At 34.7% G+C, this 17,592-nt stretch overlaps 1 protein-coding gene across 9 annotated transcripts in view; it reads right to left on the bottom strand.

Annotated features, from left to right (window-relative positions):
- PCDH17 (protocadherin 17) overlaps positions 1-17,592 on the bottom strand; it is a 90,129-nt gene that overhangs the window by 50,538 nt on the left and 21,999 nt on the right. For 8 of the 9 annotated variants that reach the window (XM_032099860.1, XM_032099863.1, XM_032099864.1 and 5 more), the window contains exons 3-4: positions 10,342-10,400; positions 9,995-10,167 (exon numbers count right to left, since the gene is read on the bottom strand). In XM_032099860.1, the coding sequence (XP_031955751.1) occupies positions 9,995-10,167; positions 10,342-10,400 (232 nt within the window). The remainder of the gene's footprint in view (positions 1-9,994; positions 10,168-10,341; positions 10,401-17,592) is intronic. The other variant, XM_032099862.1, reaches the window with a different exon arrangement.

Here is a 17,592-nt window from a genome sequence, read left to right as displayed (position 1 = left end):
AATTTTAAAAGAAGCAAGTGTAAAGTGTTTTAAAGCATTAAAATTTCTATACTGTTAAGATATAGATTTATATAGATTATAAAATTAAGTTTTCAGGGATATCAGTTAGTGAGGTCTTATTTGTAATTTATGAGTATGCATGTGGACATATATAAACACACATACTACATATACAATATTACAATATTAATAATATTGCATTAATAATAGTAAGAGATATAAGACTAGGCATTTTTTGATATGTAATTACGTGAACATCCCTGCTAATCTATATGAAAAAATTTATGTATTAAAAAGCTGGAGGACTAGAGTCCTAAATTTAAAAAATACCTATACTTGTCTTAAATAAAGGGGTATTACCTGTGCCACAGTGTGACTTGCTTGTACTGGGCATATGCTCTTCTCCATTTCATGCTGCAGAGGGGAGCAGATGGAATTAAATATAGCTTGGCATGCAGCACAGGGGCAGCCATGGAGCACTATTTTTTAGTACCACGTGGGCATTACCAACTCTATATACATTAGAGATGAAACACAGAAAAGGGCATGTCACCTTCAGGAAAGGGTAGCAGTCAGTGAACATCTGTTATACATGCAGTGTTCCCTGTAGAAAGAACTGAAACGTGATGAAATATGCATCAAAAGTTCCCTATGCACTGAGGTACATTAAGTCCCTTTCAAACCATATGAAGCCCACTTGGGGAAGGGAGGTTATTTGAGTGCAGCAGCTGGAATACGAGAAAGCAGCAGCAGGGAATGGAAACCAGCTGCTCTGCCATTCTGGAGATCGGCTCGGGCAGTAGGTGCACAGAGGCTGATACATGGCATCATGTATCACTGATGTACAGAGACTAGACAAAGTTTCACTAAGTTTCATTAATTAGTTGTTCTGCAGCTCTGTCTCTGAGCCAAATCCATGTTAAATGCTACATATTATATTATAATGTCAGGTATTATTGTTGGGAAGCACTACGTAATCCACATGCCTTGCAATTCTCTAACATGGTGAGTTCTTCCAGATGAAGATGTTCAGAGACAAGAGGCTGCAGAACAGATAAGAGCAAATATTCTTTTTCAGTATGTTTTACTCAGGATTACACAGTACAATGCATCCCCATATTTAATTTTGACATCATAAAAAGCAGGTCTAAAGTGGATCCTCTGGCCCTGGGTAGTTTAAAATAAATCTAGATTATCACTGACAAATGTGTATTTAACCTTTTTAAAAAATCTCCAGGAAAGGGTATTCTTTGACTTACAGGGATAGCCTGTTTCAGTGCCTACACATCTTTATAGTAAAGTTCTCTCTCAAATATAACTTAAATACTTCTTCCAGAAAATTAAACAAAAAGAAAAGAAAAGCAATCACAATACTGTTTATAACAGTTTTATATACACAAAGACCTTTATTATGCTTCACCCTAGTCCTTGTTTGTTTAAACACACACAGATTCTAAACAAACACTTCTTTCAAACTTCAGCTACAGGTGATGTTTCACAAACCTCTATTTTCTGCTGTTATTATACCTCTTTTTTTGATTTTGAATTCTTCCAGATCTTTCTCTAAAATATGCCTACAAACTGTGTACTGTGGATATATCCCTAATTAGAGCATGCTGCAACTCTGGCCCAAATTAAATTAAACCACGTTTCTCCCTCTGGAAACCACGGCATCGGAGAAAAGTAGTATATAAACAGAAAAAGGGCCATGAAAAGGACAGTCTCTATTAGTGTGCACAGACATTAGGAGATACTCTTTGTTCCAGAAGAACAAAATACAATTAGTAGTATTCCAGCTAAAGTGTTGCTGAATGGAATAATTAACTCCTGTCTCTTATTTGAGACACTTCTCTTTTGTCTTCCCTAGCTGGACATAGAACTATTGATAAATACAATTGTTGAGATTTCCATCTAATATGTATCGGCTTTAAGTCCATCTGCAGAAAATCGCTTCTTTTTGGTAAAAAGAATGTGGCTGGAATATGCAATGGGATTTTGTTAAATCTTGTCTACCATTGCTGTTTATCATATCTGTATTTTCTGCTGAGTCAATAAGAGGAGATACATAAATCATACAATGATGATTTAAAATGAGGCAGAGAGAAGATGTATTTATTTTAATGATCTCCTCTATATAACTGAATAAACACACATACCCTCATATATATGTTTTTTTAAAACTCTAGTTCTGCGTAAGCTTAATTAAAATAAACCTGTAAGTACACCATGCAAGGACTTTTCAGACACAGAGTAAGAGACAGGAATAGACTCTCCAATCCTGTTACAATGGTTTCCTTGATATCAAGTATCCATCCAATATATGAATATATGCCCTAAAATATTAATTAACAAAAGTAAGCACAAGTAGAGAACATCCATTTGCCACCCAGAGAAATGCATAAAGCCTGAAACTATGAAAACTCTTTATTTTCTGATTTCCTTGTTTCAGAAGTTGTTGATCTTTCTATGCCCCCACTTTTCTTTCAATTTATAAAAAGAATCTGAAAAGAAGAAATGTTAGCTGAAGATAATGATTTTGACATAGAAGGACCTCATCTTACTGAGAGCTGCAAATCCTTCTCTTGCTCCTCTGGTGGGAATAAAGTGAAAAGATAACTTATGGATTCTAAGCCTTCCAAGAACAAACTGCAGTACAATAACTGTGCTCAGCCCCAGGAAAGGCAGTGTCAAAACAGAAAGTACTGAAAGGATGTAATGAGATTTGCAGTAGTGACAGGGGAGGGATATTCTGCTTTGTTCCCTCTGAAGTAAAGCAGAAAGAGATGAGCACCAACAGCTACAGCACCCAAATATTAGAATCTGAGATACGAGACTTATGATAATAGACTTATGATCTTGAAGTGTATGGTATGAATTAATTTGCAAGTAAGCTCATCAAAGAAACCTCTTCTGAAATTTATGAATACTTTTATTGGTGCAGTCACGAACTTTTCAGATGTTAGTAAAGACATATCTAAATTGGTTCGATAGTGAAGCGTCCAATGAAAACAAACCACATCAAAAATACCTATAATTTTCAACCACTGAATTAATTTTTAATTATAAAATAAGTAGAAATAATGTGGAGGAGAAATTAAATTACCTGAAAAATGTGGCATAATACACCAAATGGTGCATAGATGAAGTTGCGCTGAATGGCTGTAATCCCTTTGAGTCAGTGACATGTTTGCATGTACCAATGCATAAAGTTCTTTCTGTATGTTTTGAAAGTCAGTTATAGAAATTTGCCCCCTAATCTTTGGTTAAATGCATTGATTAAGTTGGGATATGCTGTTCACAAAACTTCACAGCTTACCAGATGTAAGATGGCAATAATCTGCCAGGTGCTGAAACGTGCACCTGATTAAAAACCCAGTTTGGCAAAACACAACGCTGGTTGAAATGCAGGAAAATGGGCAATAACAGGCAGCAGGAATAGGCTAAGGCAGTCTGAGGCAAACTGTATTCACTGTCACTTTAGCTGCCAAAACATTTTCACCACTTTTCTATTTTGTATCAACAGAAGCAGAAAAATCGTGAGGCATTAAGTGAATCTATCTCTTCTCCATTAGGATACCACTTCACTTCCTTTTCTGACTTTTCTGTTCTTTTAGGACAAACATCTGCTTCCTCAAACTTCCCCTTCCTTACCCAGATAACCTTGCTTGAAAACCAAAGCTGCTCATATACTTGTGAGATGAGCACACTATGGTGAAGCTGTGCCTGGGAGCCCTCCCATCTGTAACGAGGAAGCACCAAACAAACTGGACTCTGAAGCAGTCACACAGCTTCAATCACAAACCTGAACTTGGTATAAAAATAGCTGAAATCTAAAAGATGAACTTAAATTGGCTGGTAGACTAGGAGATTTTCTAAAAATAGAACCTAAACCATGAGAGATATTCAACATAATATTCTGAGGGAACAAAAGTTGGCAGATATGAGAGTTTTTTCTTTACTTTGTCTAAATCCATCATATAATTTGCTTTATACATTATACAGCAAAAGATATGTCATAGATTACTGCAAATTAACATGAGAAAAGCTGACAATCATCTGTACGTCAAAGGCAACTGACCTGTATTTTTCTCTCTAGTTCATTAACTTAGGTTAGAAGGCAGAAAATAATTCTGATCTCTCAGAAAAGGGAACTACAGAATGTTTGCATAGTTTAGCTCAGCCCAGGTAATGAAATCTTGTGGAAGTGTTACCTAGATCATCTTTAAATGCTTGAAATCAAGATACTTAGAACATTTGAAACTTTTATTAGTTTCCTCTGACGAAAAGTGAAATAAGTTAAAAGTTTAATACCAACTGAAGTTTGAATATCATCATTCACAAGGACTTATAAGAAGTATGAGACCAATAATAATGCTGGTAATTCTCTTACATTTAGGAGTACTGTTTCACTGAACAAAGTACTCACAGCAGAAAAAAAATAAAGAAGTAATGTCAGTTGCTCGAATGTCATATTGAACTTTTTATACACACTGGAGTAGATATCAAAGAATGGTCTTATTCTTCATAAAACTCTGCAATTCTACCTACATTTTTAATCTTAAAGTCTCATTATTAGCATAAGGCCAAAATCAAATATCTCCAGCTTGTTGATAGCAAATTTGGTCAATCAGAAACAGGTACAGAATAAATAAGTTGCCTTTGACCTATGCTAGTCCTCATTAGGATCATACATGTGCTTGCATAAAGCACAGAAACAAAAAAAGAAGAGAAAAATATAAAGAAAATAACAAAGAGAAGCAGAAAACCTGAGACTCAAAAAGTTATTTTGTGTGGGCTTCACGTAACCATTTTCAGAATTTTACAGTTCTAGAAACAGATTCTACTACTAAGACATACTAAGAAAAGGAAGGAGACCCTCCATACAATTAAGTTGCTCTGATAGCTTTCCTGGAAAACAATTAATCAGATGAAATTGAAAAATGGGTACTGCGTGCAAGTAAACAGCAAGTTAGCATCTTACCTGACCATGTTAGAGGTAAGTGAGTTAGAAGGGATGAGAGTGCTGGACATAAAGACTCTTAGGTGGTGTCAGAACGAGAAGGGCAGTCTGACAGCTATTCTGAGCACTGAGAGAATGTGATTGATGTTCTGTCCAGGGGAAAAAACCTTATGGGATGAAGCATTGTTGAACAAAAGATTTCACATGTTGTGTCAGTTTCTGGGGACTCTCAGCCTCTATCAGTTTCTCAGAAGAGGCCATCGCCAGTTTTGCAAACTTTGAAAAGAAATATTTCTCCACAATCTTCTTTTTCTATTATCTCATTGAGCTGGTGTATTCATAAAGAACTCATCATCCCCAATTTCATAGAAAGCATTGGTGATGATGTCAGACAGCAGAAATGTGCTTGATGAACTTTCTGGACCTATCAGTCTAGACTGATTCTAACTCAGTTAAACAGAATGGATTTTAATTATCCAACAGATTCGAGAAGATTATGCCAGGAAAATTAATGGATAGTCCAGAAAAATCTTGGTAAAAATTTTTTTGGTTTCTGCTCTGCTACAGATGGATAATGTAGAATATTTGATTTTTAGGATCAGTCTTGTTTAGAAATAGAGACTACAAATGAACAAGTTACTACACACTTCTTATGTGAACTTGTTCAGTGGGCAAACACAAGGGATAACAAACAGTATTCACAGAGATTCTCTAGCACTGATATAATTTTTACTCCTAAAACTTGCATGCAGATCTGCCTCAGTTGTGATGCAAATGTATTTTTGTTGTGATGAAGAAAGCTATTATATTTTCAAGTTACACTTATTATCACTTTTTTTTTCATGCAGATACGTTAAATTCCTTTTATACTAGTAACTATACCCTAGGCTAAAACGGTGCTGTTTTACAGAGAAGCCTGATGGGCAATCTTGGTCCTAAAGGAGAAGATGACAACTATGCTGAAGAGTTTCCTTTTACCCTTCCTTCAAGCAGCCGCCTCTGTTTTTTTCTTTATTCTCAGGATCCACGCTATTGATAATGAGGCAACAGCATATGCAGAAATGGCTCTTCTATGGGATGCAGGTGTGAATGGCAAGAAACTGTGTTGAAAGAAAGATGCAACGCACAGTGATAAAGCAAAAATTCAACAAAGCTACTGAATTTGGAAATATTTGATCCCTTGAAGTTTTTTTTGACAAAGACATGAAAGTGTAGACTTACACTAGAACAAGAAAACACAGACAGCAATAAAAACAGAAAAGAAAAGGAAAGTAAAAATTCCTGGGAAAATCTAACAAAGACAATAATTTATGAGTGACTATAGAAAAGTCCATAACTCTGTATTTTTTACTGATTATAAGGTAAGCATATGCAGGACTCACTCAGAAAAGCATAAAATTAACATTTCACTGTCTTACTGCTCCCTTGTAGATATTATTGTTTATGGTTTATGATATAATTTTCAGCTTTGGATATCTTTTAAAGAACTATAGATTATTGTTCTGATTCTTAAACCATACCAAACAAAACAATTACTCTGTTGTTTAAATGCAAAAAGTGAATATTACATGCTACTACTTCAAGCGAAATAAACACGCAATTTGACAGATGTGTTTAAAACTATTAATTCTTGTAAGACTTCTAAGTAGGGTGGTCTCAAACTGTCCAAACTAGTGATAGGGTTTAAAGTATCAGCAACAGAAGTGGAAAAAAAAACAGGTAAATAAAACAAATTTATCCCAAACAATTCTGTTAAAAGAGTAGCAGGCATATGGAGCAAGCTGTTTAGTAAGACAGCTGATTAAGATAGCATAAGTAAGCTTAAGAAACAGCTAGATATTCTTATGCAGAAAGTGGCTTAGCTATCACAGCAAGAGACTATAAGGCTGAGATAACTAAAGTGGGACGTGCCTATTTTAACACAAGACTTACTATCGTATAACTTTTAAAGTTTGGGGCTTTTTTCTGCTTTCCTTCCATTAAGGCCATTCCATAATAATTTCATTAATTATTAAATTAATTATAGAATATAATATAATTATATTAATTAATAATTTGCGTTGTCTTTCTTATATGTGAAAATGTTTAAAATCACTACCAGACAAAACTTGCTATCTGAATATATTTTCCTTGAAATCAACTATTTCAATAGTAAACTGACAGGCTCTATCATTCACTGTTTTCATCAATTTAATTAAAATCATAAAGTAAGCTTGATTGCTTCCTATCCCATGCTGAAATCAGAAGACATCTTGTCTACAAAATTTTTTTCATAAAATTTCCTACTTCTCTGTTACTGAGAGATGCACAATTGCTGTAGCGCTACCAACCTACATTTTATCTCAGTATGGCCTTTTAATTTTCAACTATCTAGGCTATATTTGCTCAAAGCTGTCATCAAAACACTGGTACAACTAGCATTCTTATTACTGCCATGTGTAGAATTGGACATGTTCCAATAATGTTTGGAATTACGTGAAGAATATGTCAAACTTAAACCTAACTCATTTTTAAATTGACTCTCACATCAAGATCCTGACTTCACAGTTAATCCAATAATTTTTCGTTAATGTCAGAAGATTTAATAATTGTATTGTTTTAATAGCAGAAGAGAAAGTATTTTAAATATCTTTAAACGACAATAATCAAGCCTAGAACTTGGCTACCAAATAGTGAATTCCCATCCCTGCATACAACCCAGAATGATGACAGAACCAAAACTTCTGATATTGCTTCAGGCGTTGCTGGAGACAATTGTTTATAGCAAGCTTTCCATCTCCTTTTCCGAGAAAACAATTTTTCTCTAAAGAAAAATTCAATTCTTTTTCTATCCTAATCACATATATCATATTTCTTACCTTCCTTCAACTTGGCTTATGACTAGAGAAAGCAATTTTATTTCTCTTGTTTCAAAATAGAAAAATTACATTGGGCTAAGACCCCTAATCATACTAAGCTCGATGACAAGTAATCATTGATTTTATTGGGAACACCACATAGCACCACATTTGTTACTGCAATGACCTGAAATACCATAAGGTGCTTGATGCAGGTTCAGTTTTCATAATGTGACAACGATTTTATTACAGCACACTTGAGACGGAGGAGTTCATTCAAGTAAAAAAAATTATATCATTACCATTTGTAATTATATTTGGGAGGAGCAAAAGAAATTTTTTTAAAAAGGAAAAAGTAGTTTATCTCTCTATCCCCATTATTTTTTTTCCTCAGTAAAGAAATTCACATAAACACCCACTGCTGTAGTTCAGCGGCTGACAATACCTAACACCCACAATTCAATATATGCTTACTAAGAACATAAGGAATTCATAGGAGCAGTTGGAATAAATTTCCTTGATGAATTGGGCACCTCATCCAGGTATACTGACAAATGTAAATCTGCATGTAACATTTTGAATTATAATGAAAATAAACCATGGGAAGAGTTGGCTTAATATGCTTAGTAGACTGCATATATTTTGACCAGAATTGATGCTGCTGGACAAACTGCAGTATTATGAACACTGGCCATACAGTCCTTTTCTAAAATAAAACCCCCACATTTTTAATCTGAGTACTAGATAGTTTCCTAGTGAAACTTTAAAAATTTTAAAGCTCTTTCATGGCTATACTCGATAGATGGAAATTCAGAATTTTTGTCTTTTTATCACACAAAACTGAGAGAATAAGACACACGCTCAAATAGCTTCTTTAAAAAAAAATCCTGCACTGCATCTTTATACAGATCAATGTCCAATTATAAGCAGAGAGTTGCTGTGGCAAAAGGTCAGGAAAAAATAATCTTTCCGGCATTTATTACTTGGAAAATAAGGTCACATATGAGGTCAACCTCCAAATGTATACAGAATAAATTATATTGCAGCATTCTAAATATTCTACACTGCAAAAATTATATTGCAATCTCAACATAATCAGAAAAATGAAGTTGAACATGTATTTCCTGATGATTGTACTACAGATCAGACAAAGCTAAGAGGCAAAAAATCCAGGTCCAATTAATCAACAACTACTAAAAAGCTTATCATATATTTCTGCTTAATTAGAAATATAACTTCTTATTAAGGCTGGCTGATTTTATAATTTCTTAACTATCTCTGACAGTGAATCACCTTCCCCACAACAAAGTAAAACAATGGGAAACATACAAAATATTTAAAAATAATTAAGTAGTGCACTTCTTTATTGCTTACGGGGTAGAAGCAAAGAGAAAAGGCAGAGAATGCTAGAGTGCTTTGTCTGCCTGATGCTTAAAAAAAAAAAAGAAATGTATCTTTTGAAATAGACCTCCTAATTAGATAAAACACATCTGGGAAAAAAATGAATTGGACACAGTTTGAGGAAATAAATATGCTTGTTTGGCAGAATGAATGTTGGCAGAGAGCATTGTCATTGTCCTGATAGAAGTAATTTTAGTTGTTTCACAGACACTCTTAATCTTTGGTATCTTCACAGAATGTGAATGAAAGTATACTGAAAATCAGATTGTGTTAGTATTTGACACTTCTCACACTACTCTTAATTGTGAAATCAACACTACAAATAGGAAAATGCATCCATGAAATGAAAACATCTTCTGATTAATTTTTACTCTTGTCTTCTATCCAAAGCATTTTCTTTTCCTCTTCTCCAAACTACATGAGGAATGTAAATGACTGGCATTCTTTTATCTGTTGCAGTCATGTCTAGTTTGAATTTCCAAATCACACTTTGACAGAGGGACTTTATATAATAAATCACACGCAATGCCAGTGGAGATAGAATATATTCTAATCATTTTTAAAAGTACTAATTTTTTTTTTTTTTTAATCTTCTTTGGACACTTGTGGTTTCATTTCATGTTCATTCTCAAAGATACTGTGTTCTTTGCTCTGGGCTAGTGACAAGATTTACTGTTTTCTGTGATAATATTATAAGTGGGCTATTCCTCCCTGATAACCCACAACTGCAATACTAATAGGTTGATAAAGATGGTTTAAAGTTTATGTTTTTGTAAGCATTGTAGGCTTCACTCACCTTGTTCAAGTGGCTGGCTTTTAGTTGAAGTAGTTTTCATCTTGAGTGCCTCCCTAACAGACATGTCACAGCAGGAGCCTTTGTTAGTGTCTTGGTCACTGTCAGCCTGATCACTGTCCCCATGCCCGCTGTCCCTCAAGCTGGCTCTTTCTGGATCCTTGAACGTGGAGCTACTGAAATATATATTAAAAAAAAAAAAAAGAAAGAAAGAAAGAAAGAAAGAAAAAAAAAGAGAGAGAGAGAGAGAGTTGTATTTACTTGTTCTAAGTTGAATTGTACTCTCTGGCAAAGCAATTTTGACAAGAATGCAAATGGGGAAGCCAAGAAAGTTATTTAATAGGCCTTACCTTTGAACAAACTGCTGCCTGCTGCCCATGTAATTGGGCTCTGCGGGAAAATTGTCTGTCTGTGAAAGAGAAGGAAAAAAATACGTATAGTTGTACACTGGACAAATCTCCTGCAGAGCAACAAGATTTCCTAGAGGAGAAATGATTAATAATTCAAAAATTCCCTTAATCTTCAGATTTGTACATTTTAATTAAATTGGAAAATGCTGGCATGTAATTATGTGCTCAGAACAATTAAATGATTCCGGTCCACAAATTACCTGCTAAAGTAAACAATGAGGCTCCAATAAGTGGCATTCTCTGTTAGTAACCTGACAGATGACACTGTTTATGCTTTTTCATTAGATAGATATTAAGACTGATGGTTATTGAAAATGAGAGAAAAAAATGCTTTTGCATATTAAAAAAGTGAATTATTCAATAATACTAATTTTTAATCATAATTACATCATCTACTGGGATTCTGAAGCTCTTGCTGCTGTAATGCAGCTCTGTATACTGCTATATTACGCTTGAATTGAAAAAATAAACAAAAAATCAAGAAAATTTATGGGTGATTAGCTGTGGGGTTTCTCAGATGCTACTGGAAAAATGCAAGTATAAAAATATTTGGATTTTCTCTCTTTAATTTTCATCAGTATTAATAGCTATGTCAGAATAATGAGAACCACACATGCAAACAAGAACATTAAATGATCACTGTTGACAAGTAGTTTTTAAAAGAAGATACTTTCATTAAGCCTGTCGTGTATATTTTTAGCAGCATGAGCCAAGTAACTGTAGAAGCAGAAGTATTAAAAGGATCCAGACCAACATGGAGTCCTGCCAAAGGGAACTGAATTCCCCTTGTATCATTAGCTGAAGTTCTTTGGGAGAAAGAGAGACTGCATCATTCAGAAAACTCCGCATACTGTACATTCACACACGTCACTTCTTCTTGCAGCTGACCTAGCGACAGAGCTTCTACTGTTTTCTGCATCACTTCACATCACACCACTATGCTTCGCAGCAGCTCCGGCTTTCGCAGCAGCATCCAGCGGATCAGGATCCGTAACACAGGCAGCACTCAATTAATGAAGCTGAGGGCCCAAGGTTTAGTGTCACATAGCAAGTGTTTACACAAGTCTGACTGATCTCTTAGATATTTGGGTATCCCTGCCACCCCCTGCACATTTTTTTGTCTTTGTTTTGGTTTTATCAGTAGGAGAAATTAGAAATTAGAAATACTTGTAACGACTTTCATGGTTGGAATATTTGAGCTTGGAAAAGAGGCAAAGAGTTTTATCCAAAATTTAAGTCACTGCTGTTTGCAGCAGAAATTAGGCAGACACCTGTTACTCCCAAGGGACTTGTGAAATAAATGTGCTTGTATACCATGGACGTCTTTTTGTGTTTTAGAGAAGGGATGGAAAATACAGAACCATCTTCTGTTCAGCATGTATGTCAATGTACACTGTACTTCCAGTTTCTAAATCCTTTAGTTTTAAAAATAAGATTTTAACCCACATTATGTTCACATCCATCCTAGCTTTAGTATATGCAATTAGAGTAAAAGTTCATCTTCACATTTAGTATATATCAAGTCAGAAAAACAAACTTTGAAAACAAAAAAAAAAAGAAGGAGGTGTAAAGATTAAGTATTTCAGCATTTTTATCTGTATCTCTCCAATGCAGCACATCATATTTTGGAAGCAGCTGTAATTCTGCTGTTTCTTTTCTTCTCACAAGTTTTAAGCTACTATCTATCTTTTGTGCAGCGACCCTACCTATATACACTCATATACAATCATTATGACACTGACAGAGTCCAGTACTTATCAACCTGAACAAACATTTAAAACTGCAGAACTCATGTCTGTTTTCTATGTCTAATATATCAAATAGAGATATCCAGGAAAACTGACCTTATGCTTTTACTTACGAAAGACATCTGTCTCCTCCTAAACACAGCTGCTACCAGAATCAACATTCCTATTTTTTGTGATATTGGCAGTCAAAATGCCTGCTATAAACTGCCTTATTCTCTGCCATTAAAAAAGTCAGACTTTTGCTCTGGAAATAGTTATAGCTCCTCCTTTTCGATGGTGCTAAGAACTTAACTATAAACTGGACTACTGTAGGAACCAGTCATACTTTTTGTCTGTGCATTTTCATAGCAAAAAAACATTTCACACATCCTGGATGAGCCAATACACAGATTTTAAAATAGAAGCTATGACCACATCTTAGCTGCTGAGAAATTCTGTATTTATGGTAATTATTAATGACCTTTAACTAGATAATAATTTGACCAATTACCTTCATACTGTATTTTGCCACAATACAATGAAGTGGGTGCCATGGTGCAGCAAGTTCATTATTACAAAAGAACAAATTTAAGTACTTGATGATCATATATGGACACAGAGCTTGGAGTTGAATACTGTTCTTTCTGCTCTAAAAGCATTAGTCCTTCTATGAATTATGAAGGTATGATGCTTATGTTGAGTTGTAACAGCACTCTGAGATACAGGCAGCAAAGGGAGTACTGTTTCATGTATGAAAATATCTATTAAAAATTGTGATAATTAAAAAAAAATTCCATTTTAAGGCTTGGCAGCTTGGAGGAATCTTAGAAATGTAAACATCTGCTTCACGATGGATGAGAGAGAGAGAGACGAATGTCTAACATGTCTAACTCCCTTAAAACCTTTTCTTTTTTTTGTAATCTCAGTTGAAGTGACGGGTCATATACTTAAAATTTTTACACTTTAATGTTTATGGAAGTGATATTACACATTCCAGCTCATGCATTAATCATACTTCTTTACATTGCAGAGCTGTAACTCTAAGAAACTAACGCTATTTTAAAAATCTCAAAAACCTCTTGTTCTTCTCTGGATATACAGCCCTGTCTAGGACAACAAAATCACCAAGCCTCTGGACCTTCAGTTTTAAGGTAGGTTTCAGTTCACCTGAAGAAAGCCGCTCTAAGCTAATCAGCTAAGATCCTTCAATGTGCTTTAGAGAAATACAAAATATCCCATTTGGTCATCTAGTGTAAGGTACATAATACTCCTGGGGAGTATTATAGCCATAGGGGAATCTAGACAACCAGCAAGATGTGCAGTGCAATAACTAAAGCTAAGTAAGATGCATCATGTCAGAAGTGAGTTGCATGGAATTGCAGTTTCTTCATAAATAAAAAAAAATTATCCAAATGACAGCATCATTAAGCTCCTGAAGAATAAAATAAAACAAACTCCACCCTCACTCTCACCCTCCTCCCAAAAAAAATCTCCAAGAACTATCCATTTCTAGAAGTTACCAGAGTTAAACAGTAAAGAAACATTTTCTATCTCTGTGATTCAAGGCTGAGGGCTGGAGTACCAATTAGGTCAGCAGCTACCACAGCACAGGTTCTCCAGTAGCAGGACCAGAGAACCAGTTAGATACCAGAGAATTATAGTCTGTGATGTCAACCTAACTGTCCAAAGCTGCCTTAGAGGAGTGGTCCTGGTTTTACAGCTCATTTTCACAGCTTAGTGGAACCAACTCATTTCCAAGGAGAGTATGCTGTTAAACCATTCAACAGATATTGTTTTCTGACAGTTGCTACAACAGACCTTTACAAATACTTTCTTCTATCTGTTCTAATATGTGGCTCTAGATTAAATGTGAAATTTTAGGAACTCTGTCATTAGTGTAGTGTTGCAGAAAAATGTCAGGATTTCTGTACACACATTTGATACAGTTTTCTCAGAAGATGAAGCTCATTTTAAAAAGTCATTTAAAAAGAGGTCAGAATGCATAGGAACTTTTCAAACGCTGCCAAAATTTAAAAAGAAAGGGTTACTACCATTCGGAAAATATCGTACAGTTTGATTTTGTTACCTTTTACTTCAGTGAGTTGAGGAGAAGGAAAATAAAAGAAGAGACAAATTAAACCTGTGCAAAATACAGTTTTCATAGAATCATAGAACAGTTTGGGTTGGAAGAGACCTTAAATATCATCAAGTTCTGCACACCCTTCCCCATCATGGGCAGGGATACCTTCCACTAGCTCAGGTTGCTCGAGGATCCACCCAGCTTGGCGCTGACTGCCTCCAGGTATGGGACACCAACAACTTCTTGGGGCAACATGAGTTGGTTGGATTTACTGGTATGAAATTTCAAATGCAATGATATAATTGCTAAAGTCTAATAATGGGACTTTGAAAATCATTAACTGGCCAGTGTTTGCACGAAAAACACGTAGACTATCTGTCCAAGTGCCACCAGCTGTCTACAAAACCACTCATTCTATTAACCTCTCAGGGCTTGTATATTATGACCACACGAGGACCTAGATAAACTAAAATTGTCACTAAGTATAGCTCTCACATGGTGTATTTCGAATACTGAATTTTATAGACTCAGAAATAAAACTATTCAAAAGTTTGAAAGTCAACTGTTAAGTTTCTACTAATTAATTCTGGAATGGCTATGGTATCCAAAAGTTTAATTTAGAGAAAGGAAAATGAAAAATTATAGCCAAGAACAGAGCATGAGAAACAAATTCTTCACAGGATCCATTAACCTTAAATAAATGCATAAGAAAAAAAAAAAGAAGTAAAAACCTAATCACTGGAAACAGTTTGAACCAGCCTGGGCCAAGCATTATACAATGAATTATGGAGAATATTTTTAGCAATGGTCTATATTAATCTCATCCCTTTTTTATCTTTTCATAAATTCATGTTCATAAGGTATATGTGTTTACTTCTGTTGAAATATTATGCTATTTTTATAAATATAAAGAAGTTCTACTGTGGGTCTGCACACACTATTTTTTTTTTTAATTTGGGATTAAAATTACAGCACTATATTAATCAATCAGATTTCAAAAATTCTACTATTGCTCAGTAAGAGAATAGCAGACGACTTATAAAGGCTTCTGCTTTCAAGAATCCCTGCAAGAAGCAGACTGTCTCTTAAAAATTAGAGGTTCCTAGCTATTTTTTTCTTTCTTTTTATTTTTTAATAAAAATTTTTTTATTACAATTTTGAAGATTTCTAGCCATATTTGGTGTATTCCATACTGTTTGAAAAAAATTAGAGAATTTTTTTTTAAAGAGTGTGAAATTCAACAGGTCTGTCTAACGAAAAAGATTTTTTAATCAATGGCTACAAAGAAAAAGAGTGAGAAAAAGAAGATGGGGACAGAGAAAGAAATTCAATATTTAAGTATTCTTGATAAATTATGTCCAGAAATAATTGTCATATAAGGGAAAGATGTACTCTAAAATTTGAAAAAAAAAGGACTTAGGCATTAATCAGATTTAAGAATATTAGACAACTAGAATATTCATAAATTTTTTTCTCAGAATTAAACCAAGAAGTATCACATTTTCTGAAATGATTTAATGCAACTCCATTTTATGTAGGTGTTCATACCTGGAACTATAATAAAGCAAAATGTCTTTGCTGACTCTAACTTCTTTTTAATTAAACATTAAACACAAAAGTGAAATGAAACATCTCTCACCTCTATCAGACTGCCACTTAATATCTAACTCAAGCATTTTCTGTGCCTTTTCTTGAAAAGCTGAATTCCAAGTATTCACCTTCCCCCATGAAACAAAGATTTTATATAACGGTAATTTCTTCTGGAGGCAAAAGAATTGTATTCTGCCAAATCGAGTTTTGAAAGAGCAGACAATTGCCTTCATTTTGTTAGGAACAGTGTGGGTTCAACATAGTACAATTTTTCACAAAGACTTCTCAGTACAAGACTGCCAGTGAGTGTGTGTACTTAGCCTGAAATAGGAGTTTTTGGTTCCACAAGGTTTACTTCATTAAGAAAATTCATTCCCAATAGCAAAACAAACAACAACAAAAACAAAAACTAGCCATAAACCTCTCATAAGTTATTCTATCTTTTTCAAGAAAAAAATTAAATAGGCTATTTAAAAAAATATTATCCTACTATGTGCTCTCCACTCTCATCCCTTTGAAAATGTTTTTGAGATATAATTTTTATGATGTGTACATATTTGGGAAGTTTCACACTTGCTGCAAATGTGTATTTTGGTGTTAAAAGTCCTACAGCGTGTTTATGTGAATTTCTGACATGTATCATTCTTCAAAAGCACATTGAAAACACAGGCCAGTAAAAACAGTCAGATGCACAAGGCAATACCGTTCACAAAGCTGCTGTACTCTTTATTAAAGAGTGTTGGTTGGTGGCTGGTGTTTTCTCTTTCTCTTGGAATGAGAAAAGCAAAACTGTGACAGGAACAGGTCCTGAGCTCTTCAGTCAATTGCACAGTGACTTCTGAAAAGGGAAGCTCTGAAGACAGACACTACCATACTTTCCTGTAAGCAAAGGAATGAAGATCTCCCTGTTTGACTGTCTAATCCGTGCACTGTTTTCTCTTACCAAGTACCTTATTTGTTACCAAAATAAATTATTGATTTATTGGTTAAGCTGTCATACTAAGGTATTGTAGATTATTTCAGTTGTTTGTACTACTGGCTTAATGAAACCAACTACATCTTAAATTTTTACAAGAGTTTGTTCTGCAATGCACAAGACACAAAAGATGACAAAAGCCTGGACTGTGGGAATTTAACACAGTGCAAGGATTAGAAATCACAAGGCCCAGACAGGGTTCTTCTCATCTCACTGATGATTGCACCAAGTCGGAAGACTGAAGAAGCTAAAAAGGTCACTACAGAATGACATATTTTTAAGTGATCCTGGTAAAAAAAGTAGACCTGAGTGACATTCAAAAGACGAGGTGAGACCAGACCCTGCTCAGAATTTTTGATATGAAATAAAAGATTTAAGCATTTCAGGAATAAGTTTGTCTCTTTGTCGGCAGGGAAGTCAGCTCAACAGAAGCCTTCAGCTCCTCTGCCATTGCAGGATGTGTGTTTAACGTCAGACTTCTCTCTCTAAGAAACATATGACAAAGAAAAACTATGGAAGCTGAACCCAAAACTTTCTCCTACTGAAAAAGGAGTCAAGATTTTCCAGACCAAACTCCATATTGCTGGATTTTTTATAAAAGTTTCAGATTTCTGAGCCTTATTTTATTTTTCACTGGAGAAACACGAAATGTAATGAAATTAGCATGATCTCAGAAGAAAATGTGGAAAGTTGTCAAATGAGATTGGGAAAAAGGAATTGTAATATAAGCTCTTAAGTCGAACTACTTTTTGGAGGAGATGCAAGATAAGAATGTAAGAAGAGGTGCCAAACATCACAACACATAAAGAGCTCAAGCT

The sequence above is a fragment of the Corvus moneduloides genome, chromosome 2 (genome assembly GCF_009650955.1).
Source record: "Corvus moneduloides isolate bCorMon1 chromosome 2, bCorMon1.pri, whole genome shotgun sequence".
NCBI lineage: Eukaryota > Metazoa > Chordata > Aves > Passeriformes > Corvidae > Corvus > Corvus moneduloides.
This window is presented reverse-complemented; position numbering and strand designations above follow the sequence as displayed.